Genomic DNA, 21979 nt, shown 5'->3' with positions numbered 1-21979 from the left:
TAACAGATCTTTATATTCTAAATAAAATGATATGAAAACAATAATAAAAAAAGAAAAAAATAACCTTTTCATTATTTTTACATGTACAAAAGATGAAATAAAAATAAAAATACTTGTGTGTCTGTTGTCTTATAAATATATATATATATATTTTGTTGTATAAAACATCTAATAAATGTTAAAATCTAAATACAGTTATTTAATCAATTTAAATTAGAATCATTATTATAATAAAAAAGAAACATTTATACAATAAGAAATGTATAAGTATAAATAATAATTTTATCGATATTTTTCAATAGGTTAAGAACGATTGGTAGCACTGGATCTCGCATAATCGAGATTCGACCGCTCGTTCTATCGATATGTCCATAGCCTGAAAATTCCGGTCGTATCATCCTTTCTTCAGAAAGTCGTTTTAATATTACATTTTTCGTGATATCCTGTAATTAATTAATAATGACGGATGGAACGGCGAATGATGACTCTAATGCATTTAATTCTAAATTAGGTGAGTTATTGTATTTTCCCTCATCTTTTCTTCAACACCGGGCTGGAGAGGTTAGGTTTAGTTAGAAAAGTCTTAACATAGGAAATCCTTTTTTCTTTTATGTAATAATTGTATTATTGTTTAATCAATTGTTTAATAGAATTAATTTATTGTTAGGAATAATTGAAATGAATGTTAATTCAATAAGTTTAATTGAAACCGACCAAAGTTTGTTATATGTGCTTTGTTAACCGTATAGAATTTTTGTTAATTATATTGTAAAATTTGTTACTATACAGAACCATGTGAGAATGTAACAGTATCCACGGCAGGACCAGTGGTTTTATATTCTACGGCTCAAGCTTGGAAAGCCCAGTTTCTTCGCTGCTTTGCACCATACAGTGTCTCAGAATCATCAGATGAAGAAGAAGAAGATCTGTCTCAATATGAATTCGAAGATGACCTCGAATATTTAAGATCGTTGGATCCAAAGGAATGGAAAGATCAAGACCATTACGCAGTGTTAGGCATAAGAAAACTTAGGCACAGGGCTACAGAAGATATTATTAAAAGGGCTTGTACGTAAAGACAGTTCAAAGTATACTCTATACATGAACGTAGGTGTTATGTCGTTTGCAGATACCTAATATGCATAATAGTTAATGATTTATATTATATCCATATTTAATATGTGAATTACAGATAAACAGAAGATATTGAAACATCATCCGGATAAGCGTAAGGCATTGGGAGAGGAAATACGACCAGATGATGACTACTTTACTTGCATTACTCGTGCATGGGAGACTCTTGGAACGACTGTTAAAAGAAGAAGTTACGACAGCATAGATCCTTATTTTAATGATGATTTGCCAGACGAGAAGGAATGTAAAAATAATTTTTATGAAATCATGGGAAAAGCATTCAAAGATAATGCTAGATGGTCTACCAAAAAACCAGTTCCACTTTTAGGTGGACCAAACACACCTAGAGATAAAGTAGAAAAATTTTATTCTTTTTGGTACGACTTTGATTCTTGGCGGGAGTACTCGTATCTCGACGAAGAAGATAAAGAAAGTGGACAAGAGTAAGTAAAACTAAATCTTTGTTTCTTATCTTTTTTCTTAACGTATACTATAATAAATGGCATTTTAGCCGAGATATGCGCAAATGGATCGAGAAAAAGAATAAAGCAACGAGAGCAAAACGAAAGAAGGAAGAAATGGCAAGAATACGTTCGCTAGTTGATATGGCTTATAACGTAGATCCAAGAATAAAGAAATTTCAACAGGATGACAAAAATAAAAAAACAGCTGCAAAGAAGGCAAAGCAAGAAGCTGCAAAAGCTCGACAACTGGAAGAAGAGAGAATAGCTAGAGATGCTGCAGAGAAAGAAAGATTAGAGAGAGAAAAACGTGAATCTGAGGAACGTGCAAAAATGGATGCGTTGAAACAAGAGAGGGAGGCACAGAAAAAAGCACTTAGAAAGGAAAGAAAAGCGTTGCGCGACTTTTGTAAATCTAATAATTACTTTGCTGAAAGTTCAGCCGAAAGTCTTAAGCATATGGAAAGTGTAGAAAAAATATGCGAATTGTTTAAACTAATTCAATTAGAAGAAGCTATGAAGAAGCTACAAAGTGATGGTAGAAACGCATTCCTCCATCTGGTAAAAGAAACAGAACAAAAAATAGAAGCGGAACGTAGAGCTGCTATAATAAATAATGATACAAGAAATACACCAGAAAAACAGGTGAAAGCTCATACCGCTCCGTGGAATGAAAATGATTTGCAACTTTTAATAAAGGCTGTCAATTTATTTCCTGCTGGTACAAATCAACGTTGGGAAGTGGTAGCCAATTTTATTAATCAACATAGTACCTCATCAAGCAGTATAACGCGGGACGCCAAAGAAGTTTTGGCAAAAGCTAAAGATTTACAATCTACCGATTTTAGCAAGTCGAGTCTTAAGGAAAGAGCTAATAAAAATGCTTATGATAATTTTATCGCAGAGAAAAAAACCAAAGAAGGAATCGAAGAAAGAATGCCAGCTGTAACTGAACGTTTGGATCATCCTCTTTCCAATGGAATATCTAGCGACGCTAAAGATGTCAAGAAGGAGTCTCAAGCTTGGACCCCTGTTGAACAGAAACTTCTTGAGCAAGCATTAAAAACTTATCCCACAACGGTTCCCGACAGGTGGGATCAAATAGCAGGATGCATACCAACTAGAACGAAAAAAGAATGTATGAGGAGGTATAAGGTATATTTCTTTCTTAATTTATTACTTTGAATTAACTTTAGTCACGTTTAATGAACAATCTGTTGTATTTTTGTTTTTTTGTTTCTTTGTTTCTTTCCATAGGAACTCGTGGAACTCGTCAAAGCGAAAAAAGCAGCACAAGTCATGAAATAATATTAACTCTTCTTAAGATGAATTTCTTTGTAACTTATTCATTCTTAATTATGACCATTTTTTATATCATTTCCACCATTTCATTGTAGGAATTTCAGTTGAGGATGAATGTTAGATATTATTATTGAATTCCTGCCAATGTACATTACGGTGCCTTGCTTGGACCTACATACACACGTGTGCGCAGCATAGAAATCGTTGTAGTTTTTCATTGTCTTTTTAATTTCGTTCAAATTTATACTGTTTGTGAGCATAGAAAATTCCTAGCACCGTTTATTTTTAATCAAACGCATCGCTATATATAATTAGATACTAACGAATGGAGAATCTTGAACCTAAGAGGCTCCAAATTCATCATTGATACATAGATTTTTTGTTTGCGTTAACTCGATTCGAATATCGTGTAAGTAATGTAAAATACAAAATATTTAGATGAACCGTAGATGAAAAAGAAAAAGAAGTAATTACTTTATAAATAAAAACTACATTTTAAAAAGCGCATCTTACTAATTGTTGTTCATCAAATTTCATTTGGAAAGGGTTAATCTGCGATCATCCAAACATAAGATGTTTGAAATCCTTATATTTTAATTTGACACATTTTTTTGACAACAACATCAACAACAACAATTTCTGTGTTAGTTTTTCTCTAGTCAGCAAAATGCTGTTCGCTCGGTCTCTTCGTATATTTATCGTCTCTTATCCATTATTATTAATATTATTATTATTATTTTTATTATTATTATTATTTTTTTATTATTATTATTATTACTATTATTATTATTATTTTTTTATTATTATTATTATTACTATTATTATTATTATTTTTATTATTATTATTATTATTATTATTATTTTCATTATTATAATATTCGTGCATTTCGGATGAAATTAAACTAGCGTTTCTGTCCAATCAACAAGAACGGATCTTACATCTCCATTGGAATAGAATGGACCTATAGTAGTAGTAGAATAGTTTTTTTTTAGTGAAAACTTCTTTAGCATCGGAGCGATTTCTTGATCTTGTATGGAGCATAGAAGGCGGAAGAGTGCGTGTCTTCCAAACTATAGGTAGGGATCCTGTAGAAGGGAAGCGCCATTCATATTTAGCTCATGTGCCATTGGCCGAAAATTTTGGGGGACCGCTTGAATTTATAATAATTTTTTCGTGTAACCTATTCTATTTTAATATAAATTTTTAATTATCAATAAATATAGTTCATTTTTTTTTCTGTATTTGATGCAATTCATTATTTCATAATTATTTCAATGTTTGAGTCATTTGCGCACAAAATCGAGTTCCGGTCCCCCAACAATGTACATGGCGCATCCCTCCTATAGGATCCCTAACTATAGGGATCCTGTAGGAGGGATGCGCCATTCATATTCAGCTCATGTGCCATTGGCCGAAAATTTTGGGGGACCGCTTGAATTTATAATAATTTTTTCGTGTAACCTATTCTATTTTAATATAAATTTTTAATTATCAATAAATATAGTTCATTTTTTTTTCTGTATTTGATGCAATTCATTATTTCATAATTATTTCAATGTTTGAGTCATTCGCGCACAAAATCGAGTTCCGGTCCCCCAGCAATGTACATGGCGCATCCCTCCTATAGGGTCCCTATCAACTAATGTAATAAAGGTTTGGTTTTTTTCAAAAGTTTGGTCCAATAATGACTATAGTCCATATATCGATCGACCAATCTCCAATAAGCATTTACCAGAAATCCAAAAGTGAAACATCCTGAGGATTTTATTCAGTTACGGTTAGTAAGTTCAAGTTATCGCAGTGCTCAAAGTAAATTTATAAGCTTTTTTTCCTTTGTAAAAAAGATTTTCAATTTTGTAGGCGCTTTTCTAACGCCTTTGTTTATTTTTTTCATAAAATTGAAGTGATTTTTGTAGTGTTAATAAATTATTTGCTCGAATGAAAATAAGAATAAAATAGATGCCACGCGATTTTCTATTTCTTAGGAGAAATGAAACTTATTAGTTCTATATAACAACGCTAGTTTCTATATAACAATAATTTTTTATGAAAATATGTTTATACTACCGATCGTCGAGTTAACGTTTTCTTTTTATCTTCATTATTTTTTTCTTTAATTTTTATTTTCTTTATAGTGTGATTCAGTGAAATTTTTAAAGACGATCGAGGTGATTAAATTTATATGAACGCCCTGGTAAGACTTTCATTGCAACTTTACACAATTTTTATTACATATACATGTGTGTATGATGCGTGCATAATATCATCTTATACGTAAAATACACACATACACACACACATACTCTTTACGCTATAAGGACATAAAATGTTGTTTGATGATAACGTTTAAAGGACAATATCATTGAGGAAGAAGTGTGTGTGTGTGGTACATCATCTCGATGCCAAAATGATTAATTATATTATTCAGCATTCTTCTACGATCTCTTTTCATGAAAATGTTCGAACGATCGTACACGCTTAACTGTTTTTATATAACTCGTGGTTAGGCGTTATTAAGGGATCATCTCAGTGTAAAATTAAAAAAAAATCGATTTTTTTTTGTCTTATCTTGAAGTACATATAGTTGTGCGTGTTCTGTAAAATTTTCAAATTTAAATACGCATTTTTCTCAAAATGCCCTTTTTACAAACGGTGTTACCTCTTAGAGTGAGAGTTTTCAAGCTGTCGTCTTGAAATTTTTACGGAATTTTTTTTTACTTTATTCTTTATGTCCCTATGGAAGCTTTTTTTTCTTTTTTTTTTAATTTTTTCCTATTTTTTTACACGAAAAACTGTTGAAAAACTGGGCTAAATTTCGTACTTTTTCTTCAAACCGTAGCCATTTTGTCAAATTTCAAAAAAAAAGATAACCTCCACAGCGGCTTCCCTACAGATTAATAATCAATTTGATTTTTTTCTTTGAGATGCAAACTGCGACCACTATTGTTGACACCGATTGCCCCCATTTTTTTACTCACTTTTTAAAATAATTATTAACAATAAGTAAAAATAAATAAGAACGAATGAAAATAATATTTTTGTATTGTTAAAAAGTGGTCTTATTCGGAAAAAAAACATCCCGATCCTCTCCTACTATCCATCCGAAAAACAATCACGAAAATTAATAATTTTTTGGCCTCTTACACTGAGATGGTCCCTTAACAATAATTTTATAAAGTTGTGCTCTTAAAAAATGGCGTCTATACGGTCGAATTATGTTTTTCATTGCGCGTACAAAAATGAAATATAGACCAAAAAAGATTTTTTCGATCGTAAAATAATACGACGACAACGTACATTACACAATTATATTGGAGACAACTTTTGACGAATTAATACGAATTTTTCTTCCCTCTAATAATATAACAGGGTTTTGTTAACTTTCATTTTTCTAAAGTTCTTCACGATTCTCTTATCAGAAGAGGCGTGCGTTTTGTCGTATTTTAAAAAGGACTATTAGAGGAACGACACGATTTGTTTCTTTTCGTTTCTTTCTTCCCCTCTTTAATTTGTTTCTTTCTACTAGCGAAATCACGAGATGACGATTTTCTATTATACTTTTTAGTCGTATCAAAAATATCTAAATTAATAATGGGATAAATACACGATGCGGATAAAATCGGAATTATTTTGTGCGATTTTTCAAAATTGTGCTACGGTTAAAAAACTCGTTATCTCTCATTTGTCGTAGATTTAAATCAACAACAACAACAACAACAACGTTATTAAGCAAGAAATGAAAAAAAGAAAGATATATTCCCTGTACATAAGTATCGCGCCTTCTTCCCTTATTATTTCTTGACGATGGTTGGTTGGTTGGGGTAGAGGTGGGGGGAGAGAGAGTCCTCTCATCTTCGTATTTTTATCACATTTAAAAACACACTTTCTCTTAATATCGGCGACGTAAAAAGTCTTCTTGTTAGAACTATCTAAACGACATCGACGATTACGAGAATTGTTCTTTGTTTTATTTATTTATTTATTAGAAAGTTTAAGAGAACGTGTCACGCGAGTTAATCTAATTTTCTGTATAAAGTTGTCTCTCATTTTTTCTTTTAAAGATAGTTTAGGTATAAAAAGACGGTTATAGACGAGTACGAGATTATTTAGAAAGACGTCCAAAAAACGGATATACGAAAGATTCAAGTGTATACGTATATATGTGTGTTTGTATGTGTGTAATAACTATTTTTTTATAAGCAATGGGCTCGCGATTATCCTAGGACTAAAACATAAGTTCCGTACTTCGTTGAAATACTTCGTTCCTCTTGTTATTAAATATATTTTATGTTCAATCGATCCTTTAAAAGGTCCTCCCAAATTGGTTTTAACACGCTGAAAGAGAATCGTGAAGACTTTTGACGCACGTCAAAATCTTTCGATCGTAGTTGTAGCGTCATTTTATTTTCTCCTGGACATCGTCGTAAATCGGGGGTAGGAAAAAGAGAAACAAAATGAACAGAATTGAATCATCGAGCGTGTGCTAATGGAAAAAAACCTTGTAAGGATAATTACGAAAGGCACTAGACAGGATTGAATCGCTTCGACATTCACCAAAGGATATTGTCCAGAATTTTTGAAAGCGAGTTCTGAGTGGTCCAACGATCGCAAAGATTTAGAATAAACATTATTTGTTTTGTTCCATCCACACCTCTCTCTATCTTCTCGTTCGCATATCTTAATTATCTATGAGATACAATAATACATACAACGTGATAATAATACATAAACCAAATTGTTAATCGCAATTTTATGACCAAAATTTCATACTTTGTTTTAAATATGCAATGAGATTCGTTGTTGTTAATAAGGTACGAAAAAAAGAAACATTCGAGATATTAGGAAATGACACAACGATCTCGAAGTTAACAACGCCGATTAAATTCGTTGGCGATCTCGCAAGCAACGTTGTAGTCGCGTCCAAGTATTCGATTAATCGAATCCACATATATATATATATATATATATATATATATATATTGTAAGATTCTATTGTGTGTGTAGGAAAGATATCTACGAATGCCTATTAAAGTATTTGGCATGAAGGCGTTCGATCCTACAATATATATATATATATATATATATATACTTCGGGCCAATGAAAATAAATATATTTTTATTTCACAAATACCGTGATTATATACGTCGATCTTACTTCGATCCTAACGTTAATTGGTGGATGCGTTTAAACGAATTATCGAATGCGACATTGGCATCGTTTCTTTCTTTTTTCTTTTATTTATTTTCTCCCTCATTTTTTTGTTGCAATAGGTAATCATTAATAATGGTACCGTAATTAAGTAATACGTATTTTTTTTTTACTCGGGTGATGAGACGCGAGAAAACGATTTTTAAAGTGATTTGATTATTAAATCCGAGATCGGAATATTTTATCTCTAAATCGAAGGAAAGAAAAATATGTGTCTTACGTGTTTGCTTGGTTTTACCAAGAATAATAATAATAATAGTAATAATAATAATAGTAATAATAATAATAATAATAATGGCTCTATAGAACATCAAATCGCGATTATTCGATACTTTTTATATTTCTTCTTTAGTTAAACTTTGTGCGTCAGAGGAAATGGGAGCGGATCTTTTTCTTTTTCTGTTCTTGTCGAATGATTTACATTGAAAAATCTGCGATATATAGTTTTTTAAATCTTTCATTACTTTTCTTCTTTGTTTACTCCTCTTCCTCTTTTTTGTTCTTCCTTCTCTTCTTCTTCGTTTCGTTTTTTGTCGAATTAGATTATTTAGAAGTCTATATACAGCTAGTGTCATTTAAAATTGTGTACACATTATACTTATTAGATTAATAATTTTCCTAATAATTTTCAAAGAAAAATTTATTAAAATGGTGGAGCGTACGATTATTTTAAACGATACTTACTGCATATGTTACAAGAGAAGGTTTTTCGTATGCTCGAACGCGTACGAGAGTGTAAGTATGTGCGTGTATGTTTACGTGTATTTTCTAGGTCGAAATTTTCCATTTTTTTCGAATACGAAATACGAACGTTCCATTCATTGTTTTTTTTTGTTTTGTTTAAAATCTTTCGCGCGCTCCCTACAATCATCGAATTATTTCACTGGCTGCTGTATTTTTCTATTTTTTCTTTTTATCGGCCATTCATCGTATCGCGCATTCTCTTTAATAATACGCGCGCAACATATATATATTTACAGGTAGTAATAATAATAATAATAATAATAATAATAATAATAATAATAATAATATCTATTTCGCGTTACAATATCGTAGTGTACATACTCGACATGTAACTCGTCATAATTTCGCAATTATAGTCGTACTTTGTCTATGTTGATAAAAGTCTTCTCTGGTCCGAAAGAAGTTATTAGATACTTAGGCACTTGTTATATCATCTAGAATAATCAATCCATCGTGCAAGTAGCGACAATGACTTATTTTTTTTTTAAACGTACTAATTAGCGATTTTCTCTTAAAGAGTGACTTTTCATTTTAAAACTTCTATCGATGAGGACGAACAATATTATAACGAATAATTAACGATAGTTAAATGGTATTAATTAATGATAGATAATAATATAATATAAGAGTGACGATAAATGGTGATCGTGATGACGATAAAAATTATATAGTAATAATAATAGTAACAACGATAATGATAATAATAATAATAATAATAATAGTAATAATAATATGCGTATAATATAGCTCTATTTTATACCGTATTAATGAAAGAGAAAAAAGGGGAGAAGAGGAATAAGATCTGTCTTCCTCTTCTTCCTCCAGTTCTCGGACGGAAGTCCGTTTGAGGTTCGCGGATCTCGGCTGACTGATTATTTCAAGTCTTCGAATACCGAGAAACAAAAAGGAGAAACGAAAACAACGTTCGTTATGTTTAAACATATACTTTGGTAACGTTGTACGTCTCTAAGCTATGTCAATTCCACGGAAAATAATTCTTATTGGATTATCTCATTCGATCATCATGCTATCTTGTTTTCTCGTTTGCTTAACGATAAGAAAATAAAAGAAAAGTGTATTGGTAACTATCTAACTCGCCATCCGTGATTTCTGTGTTATCTTCGAAAATCGAATTGGAAATCCGAAGGAAATGTGGACTCTCGTCGATCGATCGATAAAAATATTCGGATAGTAGAAAAAGGACTTTTTTGTTTGTGCTAGCGTGGTACACAACGAGCCGCGTCTCGTTACGAGGGTGAGATGATCGGTGTGGTGAGCGGTATCTCTATTTTGTGTGTGTGTGTCTATCCGTCTCCCCCGATCGACAGAAAAATCGAACGACTCACGACTTTGACTGGTCCGAATGGAGCGTTCGAATTCGAGGCTACGTAGACGGAATTTTCTTAACGAAACAATCGTCTTCCTGCTGCTAAGAGGGTGGCTGATGCTGCTGTTGTTGTTGTTGTTGTTGTTGTTGGTCTTGAAGTTGGTAGCTCGGCTGATGATGGAACGTTCGTTGCGTACCACTCGGTGGTTGCTCTTGCAAAGGTTGGTAACCTATTCCGATTGGTTGCGGATACGCGGGATTCCACTGTTGGTCCATGCCGGCCTGTAATTGTTGCTGTTCTTGTTGTTGTTGATATTGCTGCTGCTGTAACTGCAGCTGCAGCTGCAACTGCTGTTGCTGTTGCTGCTGCTGTTGTTGTTGTTGTTGTTGATATCTGAAAGATTGACTACGTCTTTCCTCCAAGAGCAATTGATGAGCTGCTCGATCCATTTCTTCCCGCGTCATGTCCAAAGCCTCTGCATCTCGCGAGACGTGTATCTCACGAATTCTTGGTCGCAATACTTGCCCAGTCCTTGTTCAACGAGTACCTGTGTACGAAAGAACGCGAATAATCATTGGTCGTTACTGTTCTTCATGTAAAAAAGCAAAGAAACATATGGATAATAATAACTCACCCGTCCTACCAAACTCTCGGCACTTCCAATAACTTCAAAGTTCGGCTTTCGGTCGGCAGGACTGCCAGGTAAACTATGGGTAAGCCGTTCGGCTCCGACGCTTCCGTTGCTCTCTCCAGCCCAGGATGGAACTAATGACGGGTTATGGAGCAAAACAATGAAAAAGTTAACACGTATCGATTTCGGGGATTATTATCTCGAACTCTTCGATGCTGCACGTCGCGCGAGTCACGCGCCAACGACAAATCACCACATGAACGGACAAATGTGTTATTTCAAGCGTCAAAAAAGAGAGAAAAAGGATAGATGTAGAAAGAAAGAAAGAAAGAAAGAAAGTGTTAGTACAAAATACACAAAAGGAAAATAGAAAATAGAGAGAGAATAATAAATGCGCGCGTGGTTCGAGCGGCTGCGACGAATCGAAGGTAGGTTCGAAAGGTATAAGAGGATACAATGTAAGGTTGGCGTCACCTCTGCCGTGGAAGGAGGCTCGGTGGGAGAAACAGGACTCGCATACGCGCCATTGACGCGAGTCGACGTTGGCGAGGAAACCAGCTACGGCGATCGCTTGGGTCTGCGCCATTTTGAGGCCGTTGGCGAGGCTTCCGATGGTGGTTGTTGTTCCTCCGGCGTCGCTCGGTGGATCGGTCAGAGGATCGCTCGGAGGATCGCTGCCGGTTCCGTCGGCCGCTTCGGAAACGGCCTCGCGACATCTGCGAAAACTGGAGGGTGCTGATTTTCCTCCAGCGTCGCTTTGGCGTCGCGACCTCGTCCCAAATAGGAGGCTTGGTGGTCTCAAGGATGCTGCCATAGCTCGCGCTCGACTTTCTAATTTTCGTATTTGCATCGTTGCCTTAGGCCGGCGCAACATTGGGATCGCCGCCGCCCCCCTCTCGCTTTCTTTCTTATTACTCGGTGCCGACGATGGTAATTTAGCAGTTGGATGTGCACCACCCTCGGAGTTGTTCCACGTATCATCGGTGACGGTACTGCCGCTCGCTATCGACGATTCTTCTTCTTCGTCCTCATCCTCTTCCTCATCCTCGTCCAACTCCTCCTCCAAATCTTCTTCGTCCTCCTCCTCGTCGTCGTCATCTACGGCCACGCTCGTGTCCGGTACGAGATCGAATTCGTTGTCTTCTCGCATTTCTAATTCGTATTTCTATCGTTTAATTTAACTATCTAAATCGATGAGCGACAAGATCTCGTACCGTGATTGCTCCAGACGGCACAATCGACGCAGCAGCCCCCCGTCGCGTAGGTATAGTAACGGTTGGTGCCATTCGAAGAGGAAGCTGGACTGGTCGCGGTAGTTGAGGAATTAGCGCTCGTTCCTCCCGTGACAGCTGTGACAACTGTATCTGCAGTGACAACTGTTTCGGTGACAGTGGCGATAATAGGGTGGGTGGTCGTGCCGGTGCTAGTAGTAGTGCTGGTGGTGACGGTAGTTGTGCTGGTAACGGTGCCGCTAGTACTCTGTCCTGATATCCTTCGTGGCGGAGGGGTAGGTGGTGTCAACTGCCGCTCGACTCCGTCCTGAAGACTGCCATCGATAGCAGTCCAAGGATACACGCACGCAAGCCATATGCACCACGCACGCAGGCCGGTGAAAGAGAAAACGGGCGAAAAACCATTCTTTTAGTTACATTTACCAGTCCCTAGTGTCACGAGCCAAGGATAATTAAGTGTACCACGTACTCGACCCCGTCTAACATCTCACATTATTTGGGAGACGCGACGATCCGGTCAGGCACGCTTCGTAATATAGAATATATTATATATATATATAATATAATAATATAATATATATATAAATATATATCGGATCGAGAAAGATAACAGCGCAAACCACATGCGATTATTATTATTATTATTTTGCATAGCCAATTACTGCGGTTGAGATGCAACGCCGCTAATCCTCGATACTTTCGATCGAGCTTAACCGTATCTTCAACGTCAGAACTTGGCCTAGTTGATTTTCTTCACCGATTGTCTCCTGAATGCTACGGTATTTTTAAATAACAAATCATTTGATCAGGAGACAATTCGTGGGTTGATACTAAAGTTAATAGATAATATATAATATATATATGTATAAATGATAAAACGGAAAGCATGCAGGCGCGGCAAGCGAGCAATGCAATTTAATCAAATAAAAGCCATTACTACTAGTCGCAGACCCCTAACTTGTCTTACCATATTCGCTATTGGGATGAAGATAGTTACCGCTACCCGGTCCACTGAAACGTACGACAGTAAACAGAAAAGCGTAGGACGATGATAATACCAATGATACGTATCGTCGACACGCGCGGAGCTATGAAACTTGCTAGATGCGGCGATAAACGATAACGCGTGCACGCAAATAGAAAAGATTCATTGATTATGCGTACGAAGCTACTTATAGGCGCAATGACAACAACAAAAATAACAAAAACAAAATCTTATTTCGGATCTTGCTAACGCGGTGTTCAACGAAATCCTAATCTCGCGACTATGCACATATTATCTCTGTACAATCATATATTGATCTAATTGAAAAATTAATCTTATTTTGTATGAACGAAGCTATTAGCTTATTGTTTTGTTTTTTATTAACAAACTTGGACTCCGAAATCAATCGAATCGTATAAGTAGTAAGTCGTATGAACATCTTTCATGCACTATTATTACATGACGCGATATCGAGAGAGATAGCGAGAGAGAGAAAGAGAAAGAGAGAGAGAGAGAGAGAAAGATAGAGATAGAAAGAGATAGATAGATAGAAAGATAGAGAGATGTATCGTTTTGAAAAATAATAAATGCGTAAACCACTGATGAGACGTTGACCGACACGATGCCTAACAAAGAAACAGGACACGCGATTTGGCCGCTCCGGCCAAAATAATATTTTCGCTGGTTCTTTACTTACCCGACCATTTTATAAGTACTATGATAGGTTGAACGTTGCGTGGTGTTGCCAAATACGGCAAGAGGTCTTAAGGGAATATTTTCTTCGACACCCGTTAACCTCGGATCCATTTCCATTTGATTCATAGCGCTATCGCTTAGACCACTATAAATAAAACAAACAAATATCATGTGTGCAGATCATATATTATTAAAAAATATTCTCAAATTAAAATGACATTGACATCGTGCATTGAATGAACTTTTCCTAAATTCGTGCATTGATTAAATTTTTATTACACTCGTGCATTGATTGAATTTTTCGTAGACTCGCATTATAAATTGAAATAAGTTGCGTTCGTTCGCGTTACCATGGATTTCCGTTCGCATTTTTCAAATCACCTCCATTCTAAAGAAATTTTCACTTCAAAAACCGAAAGGATTTCTAAACTATACTAAAACTAATCGAAATTTCGTTTGTTATAGGTAACGGATGACTACTCACCCAGCTACGTTTGGCACGACTTGATGAGATCTCGCAGTGATTTGATTCGGAGCGTCTGGTCCTATGCCCCTTTGCAATGATGGATACGCCAAAAAGTCTATGGAATTTGATGGGGAAGCCTACGAAGGAAAGAAATTGCTATCTTGACAGTGACAAAATCTTGATAAAACGAAACAAAAGCAGTAACTATGAGTAAGTGCATTATTATTGGGATATTGTTGGTAGGAATCGAACAGGATCTGGTAAGTATTTTTATTTCTTTTTTTATTATTACCTTAGAGTTCATTTTGAGCGACCTCGCTCTATGGAAGCTGTGGTGTCCTTTACGCATGCTCGACCAAACGCTACCAAATAGCGAATGATTTCTCTGAAAAAAATTATTACGAATAAATTCAATTTATTTTATTTTTTGACTTCAGGACAAAGTATTCACACGTACCCTATGAGTAGGTTCTGGATTATCGTCCATAAGTTCTTCCAAATTACCAGAGATCGCTCTTTTTAATTCAGGACCTGCTTCGTGTAAAGTTCTCAAGCCCGCCTTAGATATTATGAGGAAAAAGAACAAAAATTAAACAATGAAATAATATAATCTAATAATAAATTGGAATTTGTCGCTTACCTGGAGCGTTACTGTATTGTGACATTCTTTGTCCCCTTCTCTCATTTCTTGTTCTTTCCGTTTCTTGAATCTACGAAAGTAGTCCTGGATGAGGAAAGTTGCGTAAAACTTGCCGACCGTAACTTCGTCGTCGACTGAAAAGTTTAGAACGTTTCGGGTTATATCATTGTTTCGGGATTATATCATCAAGGCTTTTAAAGGGTTAGTTAAAATGTACCTCCAGGCGGTGGAACAACTTGATCCAAAAGTTTAGGACTTGTTCTCTTCCAAATCTTTTTGATGACAGCTCTAAGTTCGGCATTCGCGTCGTCTATATTTCCTTCGGTTTTAATTCTTAATGATGTTCTCACCACTGCGAATAGGGTCGCGTTGAAGAGAACAGTACCGTCGCTGTTCAATGGCATGTTCATCGAGACCAGCCTCTAGAAAACGTATCAAATGTATCGTCCAACTTGTAATAAAATCGATAAAAAGCCTTTATCGTATCTAATTACTTTTAGATAGACTTTAACTATTGACAGACCTTGCAAGCGACTCTGTGAGGACAAAGTTTACCGAAACCCAAGGGTGGTGATATTTTTCTTAGCAACGTTACCACGTCGAGATGTTTGATACGACCTTTAGCATCGGGATCGTATTCTGACCATAAACGAATAAACTCGTCGAGGTGATGTGGTCCCAATATCGACCAGTCTCTCGTCAAATAATCAAAGTTATCCATAATGACAGCAACGAATAAATTGATGATCTGTACAAAAAAGAAAGATGTTGATAATGAACACGATTCGGGATTTTATGAAACTTACCAGAAAGGAACAGAGAACGTAGAATGATATGAAGTAAGGAAATGCTATGTCCGATCCGCAACCGGACGGATTGTTGTATTCGTCGCTGTTCGGATCGCACATTACTTTGCCCGGTTGTGCGGAACAATCCATCATGATATCTTGCCAAGATTCACCTGCAGAGAAATAATACTATTACTACGGAATACTCTGTTGCATAATAATTTCGGAAATGTTCTTACCTGTAGCAGACCTGAACAAAACTAGAACTGCTTGCGGAAACGATTGAAAATTGTTGTTACGATATATTGAAGTCTCGGCGTTTATAGCAATCTTTCCAAATACCTGAGAAATGATGATAACATTTAGAAAGGACGAAAAGGTAAATGAAAGTTTTTTTATAGTTGAGAAATGAAGAAAAATCCTTGTATCCTATACCTGCATGCCTATTACGGCGTAGATGAAAAAAAGCATTATGATGAGAAGGGCTACGTAAGGTAGAGCTTGGAAGGATTTAATAAAGGTCCAGAGTAACGTTCTTATGCCCTCTCCTCTGCTCAGTAACTTTACGAGACGCATCACTCGAAATAGTCGAAAGAAGTTGATAGAAATGATAGTTGAGCCAGGCTGAAAGGTGTAGAGAAAACGAATTATTTGATTCCCGAATATCATACACGTTGAAAATAAAATAAATAAATGAAGAAAGAACATCACTTACGTTAACTTCCGAGTATACGATGTCGATGAAACTTCCGAGAACGATAATAAAATCAAAAACGTTCCAGGCATCGCCAAAGTAATTCTGAAAAGATTTTTTATTAATTCGGTAAACAAACAGTTGCTTATCCTTATCTCTCTCTTTCTCTCACTGTTTCTCTCTACCTTGAATCGAAAAGCTGCAAGTTTGAAGACAAACTCTAGGGCGAACACTGCGGTGAAAATCATATTGAGTACATCGAGTACTTCGGTGTATAACGTTGGCTGCTGATAGAACTTCATCGCAAGTGTCACGGTGTTTATCATGATCAGGGTGAATATCGTGTATTCGAAGGGTTGAGAAGTGACGAACCACCAAACTTTGTATTGTATTCGATGCTTCGGTATGTATCGCCGAACGGGTTTCGCTTTCAGAGCAAACTCGATGCAGTTCCGCTAGACGATCAATAAACTTGTTAAAGTCACCGATGATGACATTTTTCCAAAGATGTTTTCACGTTCTCGGTGATCGTTATTTAAACGACGCGAATAAAGATATTGAAAATAGTTACCTGATTCTTATCGAGCTCGCAATTTTTGTACTCCTGTTCACCCTCGTTTTGAAAGGTGACAATGACGAAACCCACGAAGATATTCACCATGAAAAATGCAATGATGATGATGTAGATAATGTAGTAGGCTGCCACGATCGGACGAAAGTTATGAATCGGTCCGTGATCTTCCTTGTTCGAATCGATCGACCAATTCAACAACCTAGCGTAGATAATAAGAAGAAGAAATAAGAAGAGAAAGAGGGAGAGTAGAGGGGCGGGGAGAGAGAGGCCTTCCTTCCGGCGTTTTAATATCTTATTGAAGCATCCGTTACGTAAAAGCTTCTTCTGCTTCTTCTGATTCTTCTTCTTCTTGTTCTTCGAGACATTCGTGCCAAAGTCAAAAGAGACTTACCCTGGCCAGCCTTCAAATGTTGAAACCGTAAAGAGGGTCAGCATCGCCTTGGCAACATCATCAAAGTGGAAACGACGATGTTCCCACTCTCTTTCTTTCACGACAGGTCTATTGATATTGCCATTTTCGTATTCCAGATAAGTACCCCTGAAAGTAATCATGTCTCGAACGATATTACCCTTTCGACATTGAATTTCCTTACAAAATATTATTATTTTTTTGATTATTTTAATGGTCATCTTAAAAAAGACACGACAAGAAACGCGAGTTTTTTTCTATACGTCTTTGTTATTGCTACCATAATTGAATTTAACTGATTTAACTTTAGAGTACAAGCTTTCCTTACCCTCTCGCGTTCTTCGTGTCTCTTAGATTCTATTGAAAAAAAGTGAAAAAAGAGCAAAGAAAAGAAATTGATTGTCGATAACTTACTGGCATTCATCCTTCGTCATTTTTGAAGCATCGTTACAATAGAAAAATTTGCCCTAAATAACATAAAAATATCGTTAGGGTGTACAAGAAAAAAGTATTATCAACGTAAAATTGATAATTTCATAATATAATTCTTTTAAAAGCCACGAAGCGTATCAATAATCTTGAAAGCAGGTCAAGAAACTTAGTTTCCACGGACTAAAGTGGTTCGATGCTAAAGTTGCGAGCAACGATGCGTCATCTTTCGAGAGAGAGAGAGAGAGAAAGAGAGAAAGAGATGACAATTTTTTTAAATATTAATTCTGTATATATATATATATATCAAAAATCTTTTTCTTATTACATAGAAATTGTCTAACTAGTATAAATCAAAGAAAAGATTTTGAACGATCTTTGGCCGATGTTATTAATGAAAAAAGTAAATAGGAGAAGTCTCTTTATCTTTCTCTCATTAACAACACAGTGCACTTGCGACATCCTCAGCTTGACCGACTTTTCAGATTATCGAAAATTTTTCGCATAGTTGAGCACACTATATTAATTGGCCATTCTTGCAAGAGCAAATAATAAAACGTTAGCGAGTGTGATCGAGTAAAGTTAAAGTGTTAGATCAGTGTGAAACTCGGGCGTGATTGGTAGATAGATAGATAGATAGGACAGATTGATAGCAAGATAGATAGATAGATAGATAGATAGATAGATAGATAGATAGATAGATAGATAGATAGATAGATAGATAGATAGATAGATAGATAGATAGAGAGAGAGAGAGAAATAGAGAAAGAAAGAAAGATAGACAGAGATAGGGGTTGGGAAGTTAGAAAAAGATAGAGAATGAGTACATTCCTTTGGACGTGCAAAATATACGTGTGTGGTATGTAGTTATATGTACAAATGACGAATACGATGATGCTCGGATCACGATCCTCTCTTGTTAATTGATCTTACGAAGAAATATCCAAGTATAATTATTATAAATCGTTGCATCATTAACCTGTAAACTCACACAACGTAGAAACGAAGATACTTCTCGAATAGATTTGAAAGATTGTAAAATTTAGAGTTGGAGGTGGGCGGGGGTCGTTGGGAACTTGCTGCTTTGTGTTTGATCATAAAGTTCGCAATGTTGACAAAACGAATATGTCGATCGTTATCGGTAAAATAATATATACTTTATAAAGGGGTTAGAGTTAAGGGATCACGCGAGGATAATATGATGCCTTTATCTTGTAGGAAAATTTTCGGTAAAATACGATGCACCTATCATCATCATCATCATCATCATCATCATTATCATCATCATCCGCTTATTTCCAACTAGATTATATCAATTTAGGTAACGTGTGATATCTTACGAAAGAAAATAATTGACGCTCGCAAGTTGATTATATACTGCGCGTTTCGGTAAAATAGAATTAGATCTATGCCACGGTAAATTAGAATGGAAAGATAATTAATAAATAAATGTATGTTCGCGATTAATAATACTAATCCATTTCGTCGTACATAATAGGTGAAATTCGCGCTCCGATTGGTACGCGTAATTTTAGTGCTTTAAGGGGTTTATTTTTTTTGTTCTTTTTGAAAAAAAAAGTCAAGTACGCGCCGACATTGGATTTCGTTGCGGGTTGAACGGGCGTAGAAAAAAAAAGAGAAAATAAAAAAAAGAAAAAAGCATTGAGAATGCGCCAACCGCGTTTTGCACCAAGCTGAGCTTACTAATTGCTAGCCAAGCGCGGAGGAAAGCTCTTTACAATTGGTACAAAGGTACAGATCGAAAGAACGCAAAGTAACAGCAGCAGCAGCAGTAACAGCAGCAGCAGCTTTTCGTTGGCGATTCTTTCTGTCTTGTTTGTAATCCGTAATTGCTTGTGCAAGTGAAAAAAAAATTAAAAAAAAAAAATAGAAACAAAAGCAGATGCGTGTTAACGGGTCGTCGCATGTGTTCACCAAAACACACACCAGCATCATCGTGTGTCCTTTATTATTAGTATCCTTCATTTGAATACGTAATCATTCATTTAGAATATTCTTATTTTTCTGTTCTATTGCTGGTTAATCATATGAAATGATCTTTGGTTCCTCGATAAATGGAAACAAACAATTGGATTCACTCACTCAGGACGGAAGTAAATAAAACGCCATGACCGACTTTTTTCGTTGACCTCTCTCTTTCCGACCGATTTCATTTTCTTAAAACGTTCTATCGTAAGCAACAATAATCATTTTTCGTTCGTCGTTCCCCTTTTGTTTTTGTTATACTTTTTATATTACCTACATTTTCTATTCCGGTTAAACGCTAAAAGAATATTATTTTAACGCGGAAAGAAGAAAGGACTTTTCTTCTTTTTTTTATCACCTGTACTTGATAAAGAAAATATTAAATTATTATTCAATTTTTAATCTAACTACGGTATGGTTTCTATAGAAACTCACTAATAATTTCTATCATATACATGTTGTATATATTACCCGAAAATATTTCTTCATAATTTTTTTAGTTTTTAAATCATATGCTTCGTTTCTAACACGTCTACTTATTTCTATTAATTAACTAACCATTAAAATTATTACTTACATGCTAATTTATATAATAATTATATCCAAAGACAGTATAATGTTAAATTATTCTATTCAGTGATCACGGTTAAACGAATATCATCATTGGGGAGTATATATTAATTAACAATAATTGCAATGACAAGCACAAAGAAATAAAAAAGAAAAGGTGGGATAGATATTATTCGTTTTTCCGTGAAGTCATTGGCAAATGTTAAAATACCGTGCAACTGGACGTCCAGCATGCACTACGATTAAAATGACATTACCATCACATTCATAACTAAACAATTTTGGCATGCTACATCAAAAAGTGTACAATATCGGATATCGAATATGACAACTATGAATGCAATCATCGAATCAGTGTGTGGCTAATAATATTTACTCATGTATACACGTAAATTCATATTTATTTGTAGTTAAATAATAAATTAAATATATGATTTCGTAGAGTAAGAAAAACAAAACCCTCTTTAAACTTTTACAGAAGACAAACTGTTAAAATATAGTTATCGCGTATTTCAGTGCTCCGATAATAATAATAATAATAATAATAATAATAATAATAATAATAATAATAATAATAATAATAATAATAATAATAAGTAACCATATGCACAAGGAGAAGTATCGACAGCAACGAGGGACGATGTTTAGGATAATTATCATCAATCATTAAGTTATGGATGTAACACTTGCATGTAAAATAAAAAATCTAAATTTAATTCGTGTATATATATATATATTCTCGTTGCCAACGTCTTCTTCTTCTTCTTCTTCTTCTTCTTTATTGTTTAGTATTAGTCGGATGAAAAATGAAAAAATAAAATGTACTACTACTATGCATGCATGCATAGATAACAGATTCATCGAAACACGTGGTGCCTAAGTGCTCGAAAGGTTCGAATCGCAGAAAACAAATAAATCGATAGATGGATTTATGCATCGTTTTTTTTTTCTTAACTTCTAAATTTATATATCTATGATTGCCAATGGTTATTTAACTAAATTCAACGATATCCGGCATGCGTCGATTTCCTTTTGAGGCCACCGCGTATTTCGCGAAAGAAACTCGAATTTCCGATAAACGGGAAACGGCTTTTAAAGCGAGTTTTAGATCAGAGAGAGAGAGAGGAAGAGAAAGAGATAGATAGAAAGAAATAAAGAGAGAGAGAGAGAGAGAGAGATAGATAGATAGATAGATAAAGGAAGAAAAAGAGAGAGAGAGTCTTGTGCCTATCGCCGACGAAAATAGACAAATAAATAATAGATAAGGAAAGAGAAAGAGAGAGACAGATAGATAGAGAGAGATAGAGAGAGAGAGAGAGAGAGAGAATAGTAAGAAAGGAAAAGGAAGAATAAAATGAAAATATAAATAGATCGTTTCTGCTTTATAATCATAGCCTCTAATGTGATGGTGTTTTTTTGGCGTTACCTTAAACAGCTGTACCCCGATAACAGCGAACATGAACTGTAGGAGATAGGTGACCAACATAATGTTGCCAATCGTTTTAATGGCGACAATCACACACTTCACTACGTACTTTTTACGTAGTTCGGGGCAGGTGAGCAGGGCGTACGAGCACAGCGGGAAGACACGGGGTGATCAGAGTAAGAGAGACAGAGAAAACAAAAAAAAACAATAGCATTAATTAGGGGGGCCAGCTATTTTCTCACTCTTTTTTAAGGGTAGGTAGGGTTGGCTTGGG

At 35.3% G+C, this 21979-nt stretch overlaps 2 protein-coding genes across 2 annotated transcripts in view; one reads left to right on the top strand and one right to left on the bottom strand.

Annotated features, from left to right (window-relative positions):
- The first annotated feature begins 70 nt into the window (after window positions 1-70).
- On the top strand, window positions 71-5768 carry LOC107070056 (dnaJ homolog subfamily C member 2). Its single transcript, XM_015327899.2, has 5 exons — window positions 71-511; window positions 790-1068; window positions 1193-1577; window positions 1646-2750; window positions 2853-5768. Exons 1-5 carry the CDS (start codon window positions 460-462, stop codon window positions 2901-2903), a joined length of 1872 nt encoding a protein of 623 aa, XP_015183385.1. The 5' UTR covers window positions 71-459; the 3' UTR covers window positions 2904-5768.
- The window catches only part of Ca-alpha1D (Ca[2+]-channel protein alpha[[1]] subunit D), a 48369-nt gene continuing 29136 nt past the window's right edge, over window positions 2747-21979 (bottom strand). Inside the window, 20 exon segments of the mRNA XM_089173234.1 lie at window positions 2747-10657; window positions 10660-10726; window positions 10814-10944; window positions 11285-11962; window positions 12025-12356; window positions 13725-13868; window positions 14208-14326; window positions 14482-14574; window positions 14647-14748; window positions 14830-14963; window positions 15047-15251; window positions 15353-15577; window positions 15636-15790; window positions 15857-15959; window positions 16053-16241; window positions 16333-16416; window positions 16497-16766; window positions 16883-17084; window positions 17277-17423; window positions 17709-17761. Of these exon segments, the coding sequence (XP_089029360.1) occupies window positions 10281-10657; window positions 10660-10726; window positions 10814-10944; window positions 11285-11962; window positions 12025-12356; window positions 13725-13868; window positions 14208-14326; window positions 14482-14574; window positions 14647-14748; window positions 14830-14963; window positions 15047-15251; window positions 15353-15577; window positions 15636-15790; window positions 15857-15959; window positions 16053-16241; window positions 16333-16416; window positions 16497-16766; window positions 16883-17084; window positions 17277-17423; window positions 17709-17761 (3810 nt within the window). The 3' untranslated portion in view covers window positions 2747-10280.

The sequence above is a fragment of the Polistes dominula genome, unplaced genomic scaffold (genome assembly GCF_049000335.1).
Source record: "Polistes dominula isolate Pdom_NZ unplaced genomic scaffold, Pdom_raw_medaka scaffold_35, whole genome shotgun sequence".
In the NCBI taxonomy this organism is placed as follows: Eukaryota; Metazoa; Arthropoda; class Insecta; order Hymenoptera; family Vespidae; genus Polistes; species Polistes dominula.
The sequence above is the reverse complement of the archived record's forward strand: the minus strand, read 5'-3'. Positions and strand labels throughout refer to the sequence as shown.

Coding starts and splice junctions, on each gene's coding strand:
- LOC107070056 (XM_015327899.2), top strand. CDS start 460: ATGACGGATGGAACGGCGAATGATGACTCTAATGCATTTAATTCTAAA. Junction 512..789: donor TGCATTTAATTCTAAATTAG/GTGAGTTATTGT, acceptor GTTACTATACAG/AACCATGTGAGAATGTAACA. Junction 1,069..1,192: donor AGATATTATTAAAAGGGCTT/GTACGTAAAGAC, acceptor TGTGAATTACAG/ATAAACAGAAGATATTGAAA.